The following is a 19,293-nucleotide window of genomic DNA, read 5'->3' on the forward strand; positions in this document are numbered from 1 at the left end:
GATAAAAACAATCCATTTATGTATACTCTTATAAAATTTCGCGTCTTATTTATATTAGGGACATAGACCTACCTATATGTATGGTCTGCTTACCGACCTTATCTCCTTTGGAAGTCATTTAGCGTCAATACTTTCCCCGTTGTTATACTTTTTTTGCATCACTGTCCATCCACGTTTCAAAGCGTTTCCTTTAGCGCCTCCGAGTCGCCCACCTTTCAAAAAGACAATCTACCTCTCGTTATTTGAAACCATCAGTTCAGTATCGATTTGTAGTCATGGGTGCGCGAATGAGCAAGTTATGGGAAGATTTTCGAAACCATCCGGTAAACGTAACCATGCTGGGACTTGACGGCGCAGGTAGATTCTAATTTATAGCAATAGTTAAAGGCGGTGACATATACAACATATCGGGACGACTAAATAACTTAGTTTTGTAGTTTTAACATTGATTATATTCGAAAGCCTGCACCCTGTATTTTTTGGTTTCAGGGAAAACAACTATCTTAAACCGACTAAAGTCGGATGAGCCGAGAAGTACAATTCCGACGGTTGGGTTTAATATTGAGACGGTCACCCCGTGTAAGGGTTTAACTTTGACTATTTGGGACGTTGGCGGACAAGATATTCTGCGATCACTTTGGAAAAATTATTTGAGAGATACCGAAGGTATAGTTTAAGGTTACGCCTCGTGATTTGCGATCATAATTGTAAAAAACAAACAAATTATGACTTGCATTTTATTTAATGGCTTTCTGATACTTTAAGCAAATGTTTTGTAAGGATTCACAATCAACACGAAGAATAAAAAAGAACAATAGTAAATAATAAACATTAATTTATTTGATAAATCTTACTTGGCCAACACAAGCAGATGGTAAAATAGTAATAGTTATACCTGAATCTATTCCACGGTCTTCGTTTATCTATGATTTAGCAGTAATCTAATCGTGCTTTTGTTCAGGCCTGTTATTCGTGGTGGACAGCTCGGACCCGGAGCGTTTTTCGGAGGCTCGCGAAGCGCTGTTCAACCTGCTTGCCAACAACGAGCTCCGTGTGCCCATCCTGGTGCTGGCCAACAAGCAAGACCAGCACACGGCCAAGTCTGTGACCACCGTTGCCCAGGTAATGGGGCTGACCGAGCTGAGCCAGACCAACAAGTGGCGCGTCCACGGATGCTGCGCCGCCACTGGGGAAGGCATCATCGACGGCTTCCAGCTCTTCTCGAAAATGACCAAGGAACACCGGAAGTCGATGTCCTCCTAGCGCGCAGCCTGCGTGCCCCGTATCAGTTTATCGGTTTCTGCCTGTTGATTAACAGAAACTGTGTGTTTCATTTGCGAACTTTTGTTTCCATAAAAAGTGTGCACTTCTTATTAGTATTTCACTTATTCCTGCTAATCCGTTGTTGGCGCTGTATTAAATGGCTTTCAATATACAATACATATTGAATAGCAATACTTTGTTTTGCTTTGTCATTTTGGTAATTGTAAAGTGTTCCATATGCAAAAGTGATTAGAAGCAATACGGTTTTCGTTGTTTTAAGTTGATACCCATAGCAGTTTCTAGGTATTTGTCACAGGATTCCTTAGCCAGGAGAGGTATACTAAATACATAAATAGACGGGCGCTGCGTGCAAATCCCCACGCACAAGGAAGCGTACACTAAATGCAGAGAATAGCAAAACCGATTGCTTAACGCCCATGCAGAAGTGTGACGCAAGCAAATGATTCAGTGGTTGTTGCTCTGTTAACATATTGTTCATTGGTTCCTTTATCCTGAAAGCTATAGACACTGATAGTACATATGAAAGTATAAAGTCGTTTAGATGGCTGTTTTCATATTTGTATTTCTACTAAAAAACTCGTCGAACATAAGGTTTAGCTAATTGTTCAACAAACGGAAAGAACATTTTGTTTTGGATTATGGCCCATAATAGCAAGGAGTATATCAAAGTTGTCATGTTTGGAAGAAACGATGTCGGTAAGTTAAATGTTTTGTATTGACAATAAATTATGTTATGCGCAGTGATTGTATTGATAATTTTCTCTTTGATTATCCATAAAAGTTAATTATTTATATTTTGAGGCAAGACTACAATCCTTTACAAGTTAAAACTTAACCGCCTGGTTAAAACCATTCCGACGGTGGGCTTCAACGTCGAAACAGTGACTTTAAGCGATGGGACTGTGATGGACATTTGGGATATTGGTGCAGGCGAAGACGACTTCAGATGGAAGTCTCATCATTGGTACCACAACAAAGCTTCTGGTCAGTCTTCGCTAACACCAAAAACATAAATGAAATTTTTGACATAAACAGTTGTTGGCAAATACTTGTTTGTGTAGGATTTATTAGACTCTGTAACGATTAAACAAGATTTTTGGGAAAGAAGCATTCACGTGACTTTTAACAAGTAACAACACACAGCTTACTAAATGAGCTGCACTTAAACCTATGACGTGTCGTCTCAACTTTGGTCAATCGTCAAACTTTATCAGAAATGGTGTCGCGCATGACGCACTTTTACTGTATGAGTCAAGTAATACAAATGACATTCAGCACAGTGTAGAGTTAATCCAGGGAAACCTGTTTAGGGCAGTGCCGATACGATCCAAATCTAAAAAAGTTAACAATATTTGAAAAAGCCGAGTGTAAAACACGAGGAAGACCGTTTAAAAACGATATGCCATTGATATCGAAGCAAACATTGATAAACCTTTTTCAACTCAGAAACATACGCTTTTCTTGTCCTTTTCAGGGTTCGTCTTTGTGGTAGACAGCACGTCATCTGACAACCACTTGGAATTGTCAAGATCAGAGTTGCATCACATCGTCGAATGCAAACCTATGTCAAAACTACCCGTCCTGGTCCTGGTCAACAAGCAAGACCAGCAAGGACACATGACACCGGAAGACGTATTCGTCAAACTGGACTTGGCCAACTTGAAAACCACAAACAAGATTCACGTTCAAGCCTGTTCCGGGCTTTCGGGAGACGGTTTGAGCGAAGGCTTTCTGCGCATGTCCTATATGATAAAGGACGATAAAAAAATGAAAGCAAGTTGATTTTTGAGGGCGATAATACTATTTATAACCTTCTTCCTCTGTCCTTCGTATTGATACAGCTTTGCTGTAAAACAGGAGAATGTAACGAATAAATACCAGACGTCAAATCAAGGCACATATTCTAATACGAAGTGAAATCATACAAATTTTGTGAATCGTGAAGAGATTTTTCGATTTCACACTATAAAAACACGATGATTCTACTGTTTAAAGCTTTTTTTAATTCACATTGCTTTCAGAGTAAACTTTTGTTTAAAAGTAATACAATCCGATGTTCACGGAATAACGAGGTGTTTTCATTGTTCCATTACAACCTTATTGAACCAATCACCCATTTTATGCACAGCTTACAATTACATAATGTACTGTATACATTATTTTTCATACAAATATTCTGTATTTTATATTTGTTAGAAAATTTGCATTAAAAGCAAGAAAGTTCAATGTATATTTATAAAATAAATTATTATAGACTTAACGGAACACAAAACTCGAGCGTCACCCCTTACAGAGTCACGACCAACTTTTGGTCAATCTCTGGTCTATAAACAGAAAACCGCTCGGCATTTACTTCGTCACGAATTCACTACCAGACGTAAAGTTTCGCAAAAAAACGCTTGCGGGCGTCAAGCAATCCTAAACTGATAAACAGGTGCGAAATCGCCCTTCCATATTATAACTGCGCAAATGCGAACATTTTTCGCGCTTCGCTTGAATTTTACATGACTTTTTAGTAAACGTTCGCCCGTGTAACACAAAAGAGCCCAAAAATGGAGTACTTCTGGTGTTAATTTTAAAGTGTTGTTATAGATGTGGGATGAAAGAACCTGTCAATATCATCATTTTACAAAAATGCTTCAGATAGGAAGAAGAGATTCATTTCTATTGCTCTTCCAGGTCAAATTAATTTTCGCCTTTTTTATTTAGATTGGAAATAAAATAAAAGCATTTAAGTGTTTCCAAATAAGATTAAAATTTGAGCTACCAAATCCATAAAAAACGAGAAAGTAAACTAATTCAAACTTAATCACATTCAATTCACTCACAATCAATTTAGTTTAATTCTCTTATATAAATGTCAATGGTAAAGATTCCTGTGCTAAGAATAAGACTTTAGGATATAGTCGAGGGCTTCTTTCGGGCCGCGCCCCCCTTGACACAATTTCTCGAAACTCGCGTCCCCTTCTCCGAATAATATGTTTGATAGCCACGTTTTTTCATCATGCAGGCGAGGCCCACGGTTGAGAAACCCTGGTTTATTTTAACAGATAGAATAAATTAATATGCCCTAGTTTGAGAAACGCTAAAAAGTCTATATCAGTGGTTCTCAAACTTTTTTAAAAAAATTGCGCAACGGTCCCTCAGCAACTTTTTAAATTGCTCACGGTCCCTTAAAAATATACACAAAATAACATTTGTTTTTAATGGTATCAATTGGATGGGTGCACTTGCTTCTTTGCTATCAGCTCGGCTATGTTTACCTCTAACGAATCACTTTTTTTGTGTGAAGCAATCACGAACAGTTTTAAATTTTTAAACCATGACCGTACAGCTCACAGTGACAGCGCAGCAAGCTGTGGTAAAAACGTAACTCTCATTAGCACAATGCAATACTGTGACGTCACAATGGACAATTCAACTCTAAGTGTACAATAACGTGAATGAGCAACTAATCAGCTTGCTTTGGAAAAGTAAGTTTCCTGAATTTTTTTTGCACAAGAGGTTTTCTTCTTCAGGAGCGTCGTTTTGATTTTTTATTAGGTGCTTCGCGGTCCCAGAAAATTGTCTCGCAGACCCCAAAAGGACCGCGGACCCCAGTTTGAGAACCACTGGTCTATATGGTATTAGGTTTAATTTAGTATTATCTCATTCTTGGGTCCGACTAAAAGACTAAACGTGGTGTTGTATAATTTTCAAGTTTTCTATCTCTGGAGTCGTATAGGGATGTTCTTCCCACCTGGCAATGGTCTTGGTGAAATCATTATTATCCCCGTTTTTCGCTGTAGTTGTTAATTAGTAAAGCAATTCAGATGCCAAATAATAAAGTCCATATAGACTACACGGACATTCGGACAATTGCATATTTAATATGTGATGGGACATGGGCTCAAGACACAGGACACTTCCAAAAAGGGCGGGATAGCGGTAGTAAAAAGCCTATGAGTAACGACCAATGCTGTGGAGTAGTGTATTTTAAAGTGGTCACTGATTAACCCAACAGTCAAGAAAATATTTGCAAGGGTGAATTTTTTTTTGCCGCGCTCTGTATGGACTCAAACAAAATATCTAGTTTATGCATTTTTTGCTTTATTGGCAAATCTATAACATGTTTGTACAAAAACGTACCGTAAACGGCTATTGTATCGTGTAGCTGCAATACCTTCGGAATAAACGTTTTGAGAAATATAATCTGACAAACGCAATCGTTCCTAGGGTCAGTAAACGGCACTTAACTCATCTTATTTTGGCAGTAAAAAAAGTAGTGAAACTCATAATATAAAAGAACTGCGTTATTGTGGGCTTTATTTGAAGAGTTATAAATTAATAATTAGAGTTATAAATTAATAAGTCCTATTTTCTGTTCAAAAACTGACTTTTTATTTTTACGGGACTTGAAAAAACGAAATTATCCTAAATTCCAGTAAGTTCATTGATGTATGTCAAGCAATCCCTGTATAGACATTAAAACTTGAAAAATTTTGGAGTAGAAAAGCATTGGGAGTTTCATCATGAACTCTACCAAGCGTAGGCTTGCCATTTTTTGGAAACGTAAATCCGGGACGCATATTAAAAGCTGCAAATAAACTTAATGTAGACCTAATACAAAATAATTTAATGCAACTAATTAACGTAACGGGGTTGCGGTTGTTTTATATTTTGTCAGGGGGTATTTTTTAGGGTGGTTTGTCGAAGTAATTTAAATCGTAACCGAAAATAATGTCTGTATTATGTATAAAATAAGTCGGGTAAATACTTTCTATAATTAAAGTAGGATGCGGCCCTTGTGAAAGCAGCAACAATATTAGGTTCTGTGTTGGCAAAGGCGCTGTATCCATAACAAATTCGTTCCCAAGCATAGGTTAAACAAAATGTAAGATTCCGTCAAGATGGCCGTTAAAACTATTTCATATTATGATGTACTCTGCGTCATTTGCTTGAGCCGCGTGTTATTGCCGATGATTTAAAAAAGTAATTTATCATATTACTAAAAAGTAATGTTACGAATAGCGTAGTATCCTGGCTTGAAATGGAGTCACATTCTTTAACCTGTGTGGAAGCAGCATATAATCGCATGGCGTGTTATAAATTATCGCATTTATCTGCGTGACTGTGAAACATCTAATTGTTCGTCTTCGCAAATTAAAATTGCAAATAATGTGTGCTTACTTATGATACGACTGAATACCCAACGTCTAAGCACATCACAATATTTTACGTAACGAAAATGACATAGGAAACCACTCACTAACGTAAAACCCCAAGTTGTAGCAGCCATTGTTCGCATTGCGTGATATTCAGCAAACACGTAATCCCTGTACCATACTGCGTTCAACGTAAGTAAAATCTAGTTTGAAACTGAAAATTGGTTATGATTAAAACCGCCGCATTAAATGAGTACTTCAAGAAGTTCTTAAACCTAAAGGTAATTAATTTTAATTAAGGCAATATATACCTATTCCACGCAGATAATTGCTATTAAAGTTTTTTTATACAATGTAACAAAGTATGTAGCCAAAAAGCATTTTAAAAAAAACAAATTCAATTCTTTGTCTTGTGTGATTAAATTACTATCTTTACACAGTTTTTTATACAATGCAATTAAGTATGTAACCAAAAAGCAATTTTAAAACTACTCACAAACGTAAAACCTTTAAGCAGACACGCAATCCCTACGGGCTTGCCCCTCCCTGGAATTTTAAAATACGATTATTAGTATTATTTATAAGTGTAATATGTATTACTTATAAAGGTTAAAAATATTATACATTATCCATAGCCCCCAGTGGCGTATCCAGGGGGCGGGAGTTTTTACCCTCTTTTAGTAAGTGATATTATCGTTTTTGTCATGGTTTAACAAACTGTTCGAAGCGGCGTGCTTTTTGAGTAATTGGGTCACGCGTCTTAATCTAATCTAATGCGAAACCAAAATTGAGTGTAAAACGCCGTTTTTCGTCTTTTGTTTGGTCGACCGTAAACGCTGGAAGTTTTTTCTCTTTCGTTATTTGTTTAGGTTGACTGATTAGCAAGTGGCGCTTTTGCTGGACGTATTTGGCTGTTTCTGATTAGTTGTTTTATCACCTCTTGCAATCACCATTCTATGACGTCATACTGCCACTGTTTAATGACATCATTATTCATTAACGTCAGACGAAAAATAGGGGAATTCCCTAAGTTGAAAATTCAGGACCCCCCTTTTTGATCTTCTGGTTACACCCCTGATTGCCCCCCTGGAAAATTTTCTGCGGCCGCCCCTGGTCATACGTCAAAAAAAATATACTCACCAAACACAAAAAATAAGCTAGCCCCAGCAACCTTACCCCCAGAAAAATATTTCTTAACAGCCGCTGAAAAATAATTAATTCATGTTAAAAAGGCAGCTGTTATTAGTGTGTTTTTCGTCTTGGTAGTATAAAAAATATAACATTTCATATATGTGGGGATTCTGTTATTAGTGTGTTTTCCGTCTTGGTATTATAAAAAATATAACACAATTCAAGATAATTAAAAATACAGTTCTGACATGGACCAATACTGACCTTATCTGTATACCCTTTGTATACCTTTCGTGAGTTGTATAACCCAGCTGTCATCTGGTATACATTTGGGTGTACAGCAGTGGTGTCCAACCCAAACATGCCGGCGTGCCGATTTTTACTCTTCTTCTTCCCGTGCTAAAGTTTAGTAACTAATTCTTTCTAATAATAAAAGCGTTTTTTTTTACATATAATAAAAACGTGTAGTATAGCAGTGCGCATTACTACATCTAAGTGTCTGTCGCGATTATTGTATATTATGAACAAACAACGACAATTTACTGTATAAAAATTAAGTATTTTTTGACAATTGGCTGAATAACAAATTAAGTATAGGGTGGCTTGCGTGCCATTTTTTATTAGGTCGCGTGCCACATTTGGCGCGTCGCTTGTTGGACACTTTACGCTGTTCAGTATTCCAGGTCGAAGAGTACTGGTTAAGACGAAGTTAAAATACTTTTTTGTGTTTTATTTATACGATTCAGGTCAATCAATTGCTGAAATTTTAAATTTTATTTAGTTACCTTTGATGAAAGCACGGACAATAAATATATTGCATATAGTTTCCACTTTGTGACGTGTATTTTGTTTATACTAAACATCTAGATGTCATGTTCCCTTTGATAAGAGACCGACGAAATTTTGCTTCGCGCGACCTTCTGTTATTAGTGCCAGTTTCGTTAAGGGAAATGTATTCAGCCCAAGTGTAACATGCAAATTATATCACACCATAGGAGTTTGAACTCATTAAAACGCCATCCTATCGAGCGATACTCACATCCCTTTGATGTGCCAACTGCCATTGCGTCACGTTTCTTTTAAGTCGAAAGTTTTGACAATTTAAACCATATATGCAGGCCATTTTGTCACAATTCGCGCGACTACGCTGCATATTGTCTGCGTATTTGAGCACGACCTGGATAAAAATCAGCATTTGTTTTTAAGATTAATTGTTTAAAGCAGGGAGTCGAACCGGAACCGAACCGGAACTTTATGAATTGGTTTTGGGTCAATTTTTTCCGAACCGTAACCGAACCTGAACCGGTTTTTATAAGATTTTAAGGAGCCGAACCGGAACTGAACCGAATAATTTGAAAGTACCTGAACCTTAACCGAACCCGAACCTGTAAATAAAAGCGGTTCGCTCCTGCATGACGCCACAACTTCGATTATACAGAGTCAAGTTACGCCATGCTCGAAATTTTATGAAAAAAATATGAATATTGAATGAAAAAATCGTTTATTTTTTATTTTTTAGATATTTCAATATTGAGTTGCTGTTTTTTTAATCAGTCACGTAACTTAGATTAAATGACTTACAATTCAAAGATTATTCTCTACATTTATCGAGCCACATTTTGAGATTTAACGCAAATTATATTGCATCTGAACCGGAACTTTATGAACCGGTTTTGAAATAGCGATGGTTGAACCGGAGCTGAACCGGAACTTTTAAATTCCTCCGAACCGAAACCGGAACTGAACCGGATACCGAAAAAATCCTTGAACCCGAACCGAACCTGAACCGGAAAAGTCAAACGGTTCGACTCCCTGGTTTAAAGACCTAATTTATTTACGAAAATTTTCATGGCGTTTTCCAAACGGAAATTCTGAATCCGTCCCTTTACTAAATTATAACCCGCGACAATTTTTTTCGTTTGGCGCTACTCTCGCACATGTTGTACGCCTATGCTACACCGTCTCTGTATATTATAAACACGTGTAGTGGGTCAGTCCATATCAGACAGGTTTCAGTTGGCAAAACTTTTACTTTAGAATTAGGCCTATACTTGAAGCATTGATCACATAAAAAGATACGCATCGTGATTCCCAACTAATTAACTAAAAACATTGTCATGTTATAATGCATAACAAACCCAAAACGGAAGAATATTCGCGTCATGTGCGAAAAATTGCGTTTACATGGTTAAAGTTTAAATATAAAGTTTGTTAGTTATACTCATAGCGACAAAATAAAAAGACAGCAAATACAACAATGTGTGGCCGGACTTGCCAATAGAAGTTGTATTTATGGTTGGACCTCGTGGTTTTAAGCTATTTGGGGTGATTAAAATAAAACCGAAATGTTTTTCTTATTATATTCGGTAAACACATATGTATGCCAATGGAAACTATAGGTAAAAGTTGATTCAAGCATGTAGGAACAACAAATCTACTTTCTAGCATTTAAATAAAGTTTAGGAATTCAGATAACATAAACATTTATCTATTCGAGTTGTTATTCAGTGCAATTTGCTTGAAGGCCTCCTGCGAATTTTCAACCAGAAAAACTACATTCTGCGGTTAACTGTGCTACACCAAATTATCCGTTATCAGGATTTCACTTGCTTCGCCTAAAATTAAATACTTCAACAGGCATATTTAACCCTGTATTTTTTGCTTTACATCAACTTGGTGTTCTTATTTTTGTAAAACTAAACCTGTGAAAAGTGTGTCACAGCAGATATGAAAAAAAACACACTAAAAAGAGCATCAAGGTTTTTGACAATATACGTAGTCGAACAGGTAGGTGGCATGTTTCCCCTTCACACTATTTAAAAGTTTTACGTAGAATTGCTTTTGTTCAAAAGTTTGTATCTATATACGGTCGGTAACAATATTTCCAATATTTTTTCAAGGGTCGCACTGACAAGGTCTACAAGAAATGCCTTCGGCTTCACATTTCGCATACCAGGCCAGTTGTGGCAAACACAAACAAACGTGCTTTATTAAACGTCAAAGTAGTGTTTGCCAGACAGTATTTTGTGAAATTGTATCAAGTATGACGTAATAAGAATATCAACAACCTCCAACCATTATGCTCCAAAGTGTATCAAGTATGTCAATCGAGTTTTAAATGAAGAGAAAAAAAACGTCTCTTGGCTAATCATCAATACAAAATGGGCAACAGAAGATATCGCTAAAGGAAAATAGTTTAGTGGCTTTCTTCAATTTTGTTGAAGTGTTTAAATTTTGCATTTAATCCGATTACAAAAAATAGTACAATACAGTCAAATCCGATCTCATATCACTGAATGTTAAAAGTTCAACAAAGTGCCGCAGGTACAAGTATAGGAAAATTATTCGTTAGCATTGCACTACCTTTTTTAATGGTTTGCAAAATTGTACATTTAGGTAGATGTAATGAAACCTAGTAAATGATGGAAAAAATACAAATCTGTCATCTGAATGACTAACAGTTCGAATTTACCAAACCGGTCCAAAATGGTATGAACTTCCAGGCTTATACTATTCAAAGGACCCCGGAATGCCAGGAATTAGAAATATAGAAAAGTATTTAAATAATAATTGTTATTTAAACAATAAGATGACTTACACAATAGTTTTGTTTACATATTAATACATTAAATATAGTTTATCCACTTGGTCAATGACCGAGCGGATACTTAACAAAGTTAAGTGACGCCTTTCCTAATACGACGACGTTTCACGTTGCATGAAATTTCAATATTGTCAGGCTTGTCTCGTATAACTACCCTTGTCCAGAAGGCAAAGCAATAATGGGCACTAATGAAAATGGTTAATCTGATTCTTACAGGATTATCTCTAAATAAAATGTAGAGTGACCTAATTACAGAAAATTCAACTCAAATACAAGATGCTCTCGTGGCTAGACAAATTGTTTGATAACAGTTTTCTTGCGAAAGCAAAATACGTGGGAAAGTACGTACAAAAGGTAACGTGGCGAAATTAAGGTAATCACCAACAGCAAATCAACTCTAATACTTAACATAAGCTTCGACCTAAACGATTTAACCTACCACTGTGCTATAAAGTCTCAAGAAAACGATGAAAGGGGGCATTGCGCAGGAACACTGATGGAAAGTACAGTTACCAAGCGAATACTAAAAGCAAACTTTAACTACATATGGCGAAAGTATAAAGCGGGGCAAGAAGATGTTAATTTTCAACAGTTTAATAAATACAGAACAGCAAGCACACCATGACCCAGTTTGGTGAAACGTCACATTTTCACCACACAAGAAAACAATGTTCTCTTACGAACATTGTGACAAAAACGTGAAGTTGATCACGTAAAATAGGGGGAAAACGCTTTACACCCTGGAATTTAATACAAATTAATAAAAGTGCAAAAAAAACGCCATCCACTTTAAGGAAGTTGACTGAAAAGGCCCAAGATTTACGTGGTTGACCAACAAAGTGGCTGTATGGTATATTGTCGACGCAAACCTTATGCAAATAGCGGAATTATAGCTTCAAAAGAAAAGTTTACTTAGATAGATTTCATCGAAAATTGTTACTCACGTTCCAGGCCCTGGGTATGCTTATCACGATCAAGCATTATCGGAGAGAACACTGAACGGGCTTCGGATAGGACGATGAGCGCGTTTGTGTATACTAGATTACACCTGTTTGGTCCAATAAATAAAACACGAACGCGAATTAGCACGAACAAATAAAGCGACGCCAGAGCGCTGAAACTTTTTATATGAATAGAACGCAAACAATAAAACAGGAACGTGGCGCATTAAGGGGATTGCCAACGCAGGAAGTTAAGTTGAACGCCTGAACTAACAATACTGTCATTGGGCGAGATGCAAAAAACTAACAGCAGAACTTGCCGCTCTAACAGGGAAGCACCAATACAAAAAATCAACAAGTATTACCAAACATGCTCCGTAAACGCCTTATAAAAATGACTTTTTACTTAAGCATGCCTTTCATTTGTTTCTCACATGCTAGTAAATAACAAAAAACCTTATGCTTCTGCAACACAAAAAATTAAAGGTATAAAGAGTACGAGTTTTCTATATGCAACCGCATTTATCACCATTCGCGGCTAATGAAGTGCGCGAGAAGAGACCGAAGCGCTTTGTTATATTTTTTGATTTTTGAACCGCAAGAACTCTTCAAAAAAGTTCAAGCATTCACCGCAATCACTCCGAATTTAATTTGGTCAGCAAACAGCGTCGCGAAAGAAACGCGTTGGCGTCGCGTTCTAGAGCATAGCGGTGCTGCCGGTGGACGCTCGAGTCCTGTTGTCCTCATCTTCATCACGATTCTGACGCCAGAGGGCGCAGTACTCGGCCGCGAAGAAGAGCGCAACGGTGAAGGCGTGAATGGTGTGCATCACCGCGTTATGATTGAAAGTGTTGGGCAGCGGACAGCCGTGGGCAGCCGGGTCGTTGTGGTCCGCGCAACCGTACTGCGCCAGCAGGAACCAGATCAATCCTTAGGAGAAAAGCGGCTTTAATTAATGTGCGATTATACTGCACCCTATACCTTGAAAGCTTTAAAGGAATAGGGGAATAAGTAAGTGGTCTTTAAAGGCATTTATGGCTTTAGGCACACACACTTGCCCACTTTTAGGTCATCTAAGGCCCTCTTTGTAGTCAAACAACGCGAAAAAAACAAAACGATATTACAATTTGTTTTCAATTAACGAGCAGTTTTATTCAAGCTTTCTGCAAGCGGGTGTTTATACCCAAGCTAAGCAAATATTATTTCTGATGAGTAGATGATATATTATAATGCTGTGCAGCTTACAAAACAACGCTTCCTGTTGTGGATACCTAAGGACGGGACCTTTGACTAATTTTAAGACCTTTACTTCACATTAGCATCATCTCAACACTATAACCTAAAAACACACGTACGACGTACGTAAACGTGCTAATCTTTTGCTATTAAAAAGTACTGAAGTCTAATTAATTCCCTGATAACAAATAAGCGACACACCAAATCTAATAGGTAAAAAGGATTATAAAACAAACTAACGATAAATGAAATGAACATGTCATTTAAATGAGTTAATAAAAAAAATGAGAATTGTTTAATGTATAATTTTGTTTTATTGGTATACATTGTACGGGAGTAAAATATATGCCTAAGATACTTGGCTCTGGGATCATTATTATTCTATCAACGCGGCCCTGGTATTATTCAATAATTATAGGCTTTTACATCTGCTCCCAGTAGACATCCTTGTCAATAGCGAAAACACGCCGCCAAGCATTCAAGCAGGATCTCTTTTGTCACAAAATTGATTTACTGCCATGTTGGACAAACGCGGACACGCGACGACTATTTGCGCTTATGAAAAGATCGCAAATTTCTTTGACAGCGCGGCACCAACCTGCAGTCACAAAGACAAATGGCGCCACTGCTCGCAGAACGAGATCACATCGGACGGCGGGCTCACCGTCTGTTTGTTCGGTCATCTCGTCGCTCCCTTTCTCGTCTTGTGCGAAGAGGCTGATTGTTTTGGGGTCAGAACGCCTAGAACCTGTATAATCACGAGGGGTTAACCACATGATGATACTATCACCTTAAGGTTTATCGCGCAAGGAGCTCGTGCGATTGTTTATTGCAAAATACCCATGTACTGAGTGGTTTACGTGGGCGGACAGGCAGTCTTTGACCCTTGAGCCCGGGAATCGCTGAAAGCCACAGTTTTGCGCACTGGCCGGATTGCGGGTAAGAAGTTACGGGAAGGCAAGTCGTGACTGAGACATTGCGCTGCCGGCGATGGAAGCTCGGCGAAAGATTCATCACGAGCGAAATGAATTAAACATGTAAACACGAATTCGATGGCGACCGGGGACGTCGCCGTCGTTCGCGGAAAATAAGACAATGTAATCTTCGAAGGTAAACCACGGCGCTAAATCGCCAAATCTAAAAAGACAAATTTGACTAAAAGCTAACGATAAAGGGAAAAATCGCTGTGCTTATAAATCAGCTTTCACAATGCTGATGAAAATGCGGTCAGGTTCACTCTTTGGCGCTCCTTCAGCCTACTTGGCCGGTATCCATGGCCTTAAGGTTCGGCAAAACGACGACAGGTTTTTACAGCGTATATGTAAACACACAACATGTCAAGCGGCGGCGGAGGAATAAAAAATCACACGAGGTTGAAAATGGAAGATAAGGGTTTTCAAAGTTGCAATGTCACTCGGGCCATTAAGGTCAATATTGAGTTGGCGATTGGTTGGATGTGACTGGAGACTCGCTAAATGGCTTGTCACTCAATCGGGGCTAAATCAAAAAGACAACGATGAAAGTCGCCACATGGTATTTTAAATTGGCTTCCTATAGGGAATTAACCGTGTACCTGTCAGGGCAAGTGGCGAATAATTACCAGTTTACATTAACCAATTGCAAAAGAAAGTACAAACCTGTTTTGAAACCAATAAAATCATCACGGAATTATAAAAATACTGCAGAAATCTAACGCTTTCATTTGGTGACAAATATTTAAACGACTATGGCCGAAAAGATAGTAGCCCAACATTGCGGTAAAAAGGGGCTAATTTTGTGCATGAAAATGTTTAGCGAGTCGCATTAGAAACCTTGACTTTAATGGTGATGCAAAAGGCTCTCCCGCATGACATGCATTAGTTGGTGTCGAAGTGATACTCGGCTATAAATAAATTATGTTGCCATTTTGCCAAGGCTCCGCATATTGCATCGATGGTCAAAATGGAAATTTTGCATTGGTAACCTCGGAACGAACGGATAAACGTACCCTTGGTAGGATAGACCAGTGCTTCGCTGCAGCTGGTTGGAGAGCTGTTTTCCATGATCAGAACGGAGCGTCGGTTTCGTCGCCAAAGTATGTAGAGCACGGAGAGCATAGCCACAAAATTGACGATGGTGCCTGTGCAAACATCAACATTTACCACAGGGCGTAGACGGCAGCGCCACAGACAACTGGTTGTCTTGCAAACACGGATGCTCGACGCACTTTCGCAGTGTGGTGCGGACGCAAGATAGGTCGCGCACTCGCCATATTTTGTTTGTTTACGTTGCCAGTGCTGTGCGTGCTTTTCAGCTTAGCGCCCGACAACATGGATCTCGATAAAAAGCGATAACATGCCTCGCCCTATGATGTAAGTTTTTCTTTCAAGTAACGAATATTTTACTAAAGGCGTCGCAGCGAATTCTTTAATTAAATGTGGTTATTTCAATTGTTTTGGAAAACTCGATTGGGCATAAAACTTAGACCGATAAATAGACGCGTTTATCTCTTTTTGCAACACCATACCTTTTAAATCTTCGACGTCAAATTAAATTTATTTGTCCACAAAAAAGTATATAAGGTGAGTTTTCACCAATTTAGTGCAACTGATGACGTATTAGCAACTTTTATATTATTTTTGTTAGGAATTGTGCAAAAGTTCGAATGCTAGTTGTACATGCCTGCTTGAAATATTTCCTCTATTTCAAATATAGTATTTCACGAGAAAAGCCTAAAAGGATAGGCAAAATTAAGAAATCACCAGTGCAAACTAACGATACTTACATGCAAAAAGGGTTGCAAAAATCAATAAGGATTGCCACGGGTCCTTGTGGTGAAAGGAAATGGCGACATTGTAGACGACAATTCCAAGGCTTACAGCGCCTACGATCGCGTAATAAAGACACGACGCCTTGCCGCGTATATGGCAGATATCTTCTTGGTCGAGCTACATGAAAAGGTAGTAATTCGTGAGTTAATAAAGGGGTGACAGCTTTAGTTTTCCCAATATGGCGCAACCACTCACCTAGGCATTCTAACGATATAAGCCGAAAAGCGATTGCCCTTGTTTATTGTTTTATAGAAGCGTCTCTTGTATTCAACCCAAGCGCCGCTCGTGGGGCGTAGTCAAGTGCCTACGTCTAATGTGGCCTTGTCAATGCTACACTCGCCGCATTTGCAGCACGAAGCGGCAAACAGCCGCTATTAGTGCGAAGTGTGATTAAACTATACGCAACGCGGTATCTCAGTTTGTGACGACGCTGAGTTTTTTAAAGTACTCCACGACAGACGAAACAATGTGCTAACCCCAAACCACCATCACTGTTTGACTCTAGCAAAGCGTTAAAAATCCGCTTCTCTGTTTTTTTTTATTCAGTCTAATCTCCAAGTTCATCAAACGCTACAGCTAGGTTTTCTCGATTCGAATCTAATTTTAACGACCCTTTGATGAACCATTCTCTAAAAGCACTTTAGCAGGGGTAGGGCAAGTCTGATTGATGAGAGGAACAGCAAAGGAACTTTTTCGCGTTTTTTGAAGGGCAAGAGCACCAAAACGTATATTTATCAAAATAGGTGGTTCATGAAACGTATAGCTTCATTATAAACCACTGTTAGACTTTTTGCAATCTGTCTCTAAAAAATTATGTGGAAAATTAGTTCGGAGGACCAAAAGGACTATAGATCGACCGATATCACTTTTTCAGACCGATAACAATACCTGATTTTTTACGTTTCTGCCAACCGATACCGATATCGACTTTTATCTACCTAAAATATGGTCAAAATTGAAATTAATTTAAAAACAAAATATACATATATACAATTTTATAAATGAAACTCTTATTTTGCATGTTAATTAGCATGTTGTTAAACAAAAAAATCCAAGAAAAATGAGAGATTTGTTTGTTTTTCAGGAACAACTATATCATATTTTCGTATATAAAATATTAGTCGAATTCAAGACAATTTACCGATACCGATATTTTGGTAGAAGTCAAATATTGGCCGATATTATCGGTAAACCGACATACGGTGCGATAACACGGCGTCCGTTGCAATAATACGGGGTAACCAAATAGTAAATACATCCAGAGCAACAACACGATTAATGACAAAATAGTTTGCGGCAATGCGATGGAGCACAATAAAGCCGTGCTGCAATCGGATGTAGGGTACAAATCTATTCTGGCATGTAACAGTTAAATTAATAACACAACGCAATAGGAATATGCTATAGGTAAGCTGGATTACAAGTAATATCTTACAGGAACTAAGTCGAGTTCACCTGTAGTTATCAAATGAAAATTACAATCGTTAGTTTACTTGCGACGTTAAATTTGAATATCATTTGTCCACACTTAAAAGACCCCACGACGTCAAGACCAAAACAGTACTACAGGAACTAAGTCGAGTTTGGTGAAAACCTTTTGAACGGGTCACAACAAGGTATAGATAGTTCAGTTGATGTTTTCCACAAGCTAGGACAGTGCTTAAACGACCTGTGCACCACATTGCACGCAGTAGCCTACGGCTGTGAGGTTAAATCCTGGTAAAACCGGAATAACATTTGGTGAAGTTAAATATTAAGTATATTTTAGCCATTATTAAATCATTGTTCTTCCAAACCACGCTGTGCAGAAATATTAACAACAACCTATTTGCCACTCAAAATGTATCCTAGTTGACTGCATCAAATGCGCTGGTTTGATTAAATGTAGCCACTTTAAGGGCGACTTCAGGTGATGTAATTTATACAGCTGGTTTTTGGTAAAGGTTTGGAGCAGCCCTTAAATATCGTACGAAGCCTTGGGAATTCGAATACGTGTGAATAAGTCTGTAAATTGATATTGGAATAACACAAATAGACTATTCAAACAGTTTACTTTGTCGCATTGAAGTATGGCATTTCTGTTTATGTTCAACAGTTTTTGAAAATAAAACTGTTATCAAACAACGTTTGTGATTAGAAATAATTGTATAGATTTAAAAAAAATAAAATAATAAAAGACAAATCTTGCTTACTACTTCGCCGAAAATCAAAAAACATTTTAAAGGTGGGGCGAATCCACCCCGTTGTGGGTCACTCGTTTACGAAGACATTACTTAGTGCATGACTGGCCCTCAATGTACATTTAATCTTAACGCATCAACGCGACAAATGAATACAAGCAAGATCTGTTTGTACGTAATGCGATTCACTTTAAGTCACGCAACAAACCGAACCGTACTCTGTACGTCCAATTTAGGCCTAAGGGGATTTCATTCCAGTCAAGTTACCGCCTTGTGGCCTGTGAGCTTACCCTACGGTGAGACAGCGTTACTTGGCGAAATAAACACGCTAAGCCAGCACTGAATGGCGAAACATTAACTGTGGGTGTGGCCTGTATCATAGCAAGGAGGCGTAACACATGGAGTGTTATACGTACAATGAGTTTCGGGAGAATGAGAAGAGCAAACGCAACTCCACTTGATAAGGCGAAACCGAGCCTCCATACAATCAGCCAAGTCGGGTCGTCGGTCCAGGTCCACAAGGAATTATGCGGCTCGACCTGTCACGAACAAAATATCACTTCAAAATACTTGACAGTTTACTAAATATCGCAAACATTAAATTTTGACTTCAGCTTACCGTTTGTAGAAACTGGTGTGACAATCCGGCGCACAAGGAAAGGCAAAAGTACGATATCAAAAACAGAATAGTACAGTAAGTGGTTTTCGTCACATTGCAATAACTCCCATCACCGCGGCCCAGTCGGCTTGTACGCTTGTTTCTCAGCACGCATAATGTCAGATAAATACAACACACCACGCAGACCGCGCACTGGAAATAATCGGTGATATAGGTTCCCGGCTCGTCGTCGATATGGCGATGGTACAACAGCTTTCGCCGTATAATGCCATCGTTCATTTTATATCAGAAAACGAGGGTCTAACCGACAGAACAACGCTATCAAATGCTGTCGGCGTCGGTTC

The 19,293-nt window shown here is 38.3% G+C and overlaps 2 protein-coding genes across 2 annotated transcripts; one reads left to right on the forward strand and one right to left on the reverse strand.

The window, feature by feature from the left end:
• The first annotated feature begins 271 nt into the window (after nt 1-271).
• LOC146167908 (uncharacterized) lies at nt 272-3,800 on the forward strand. The gene is made up of 6 exons (XM_083386168.1): nt 272-357; nt 490-666; nt 962-1,247; nt 1,970-1,980; nt 2,086-2,268; nt 2,759-3,800. Exons 1-6 carry the CDS (start codon nt 276-278, stop codon nt 3,064-3,066), a joined length of 1,047 nt encoding a protein of 348 aa, XP_083242294.1. The 5' UTR covers nt 272-275; the 3' UTR covers nt 3,067-3,800.
• An 8,897-nt stretch (nt 3,801-12,697) lies between these two features.
• On the reverse strand, nt 12,698-19,293 carry LOC146167909 (uncharacterized). Its single transcript, XM_083388958.1, has 6 exons — nt 18,950-19,293; nt 18,747-18,869; nt 16,105-16,267; nt 15,328-15,459; nt 13,939-14,088; nt 12,698-13,034 (listed from the first exon to the last, which is right to left on the reverse strand). The coding sequence occupies exons 1-6, from the start codon at nt 19,226-19,228 to the stop codon at nt 12,802-12,804; spliced, it is 1,080 nt and encodes a 359-aa protein (XP_083245084.1). The 5' UTR covers nt 19,229-19,293; the 3' UTR covers nt 12,698-12,801.

This window comes from Ascidiella aspersa, chromosome 1 (assembly GCF_963924565.1).
Source record: "Ascidiella aspersa chromosome 1, kaAscAspe10.2, whole genome shotgun sequence".
In the NCBI taxonomy this organism is placed as follows: Eukaryota; Metazoa; Chordata; class Ascidiacea; order Phlebobranchia; family Ascidiidae; genus Ascidiella; species Ascidiella aspersa.

Coding starts and splice junctions, on each gene's coding strand:
- LOC146167909 (XM_083388958.1), bottom strand. CDS start 19,228: ATGAACGATGGCATTATACGGCGAAAGCTGTTGTACCATCGCCATATC. Junction 15,460..16,104: donor TTTTGCAACCCTTTTTGCAT/GTAAGTATCGTT, acceptor ATGTTTGCACAG/GCACCATCGTCAATTTTGTG. Junction 13,035..13,938: donor ATTTGTCTTTGTGACTGCAG/GTTGGTGCCGCG, acceptor TTTTCTCCTAAG/GATTGATCTGGTTCCTGCTG.
- LOC146167908 (XM_083386168.1), top strand. CDS start 276: ATGGGTGCGCGAATGAGCAAGTTATGGGAAGATTTTCGAAACCATCCG. Junction 358..489: donor GCTGGGACTTGACGGCGCAG/GTAGATTCTAAT, acceptor TTTTGGTTTCAG/GGAAAACAACTATCTTAAAC. Junction 2,269..2,758: donor GTACCACAACAAAGCTTCTG/GTCAGTCTTCGC, acceptor TGTCCTTTTCAG/GGTTCGTCTTTGTGGTAGAC.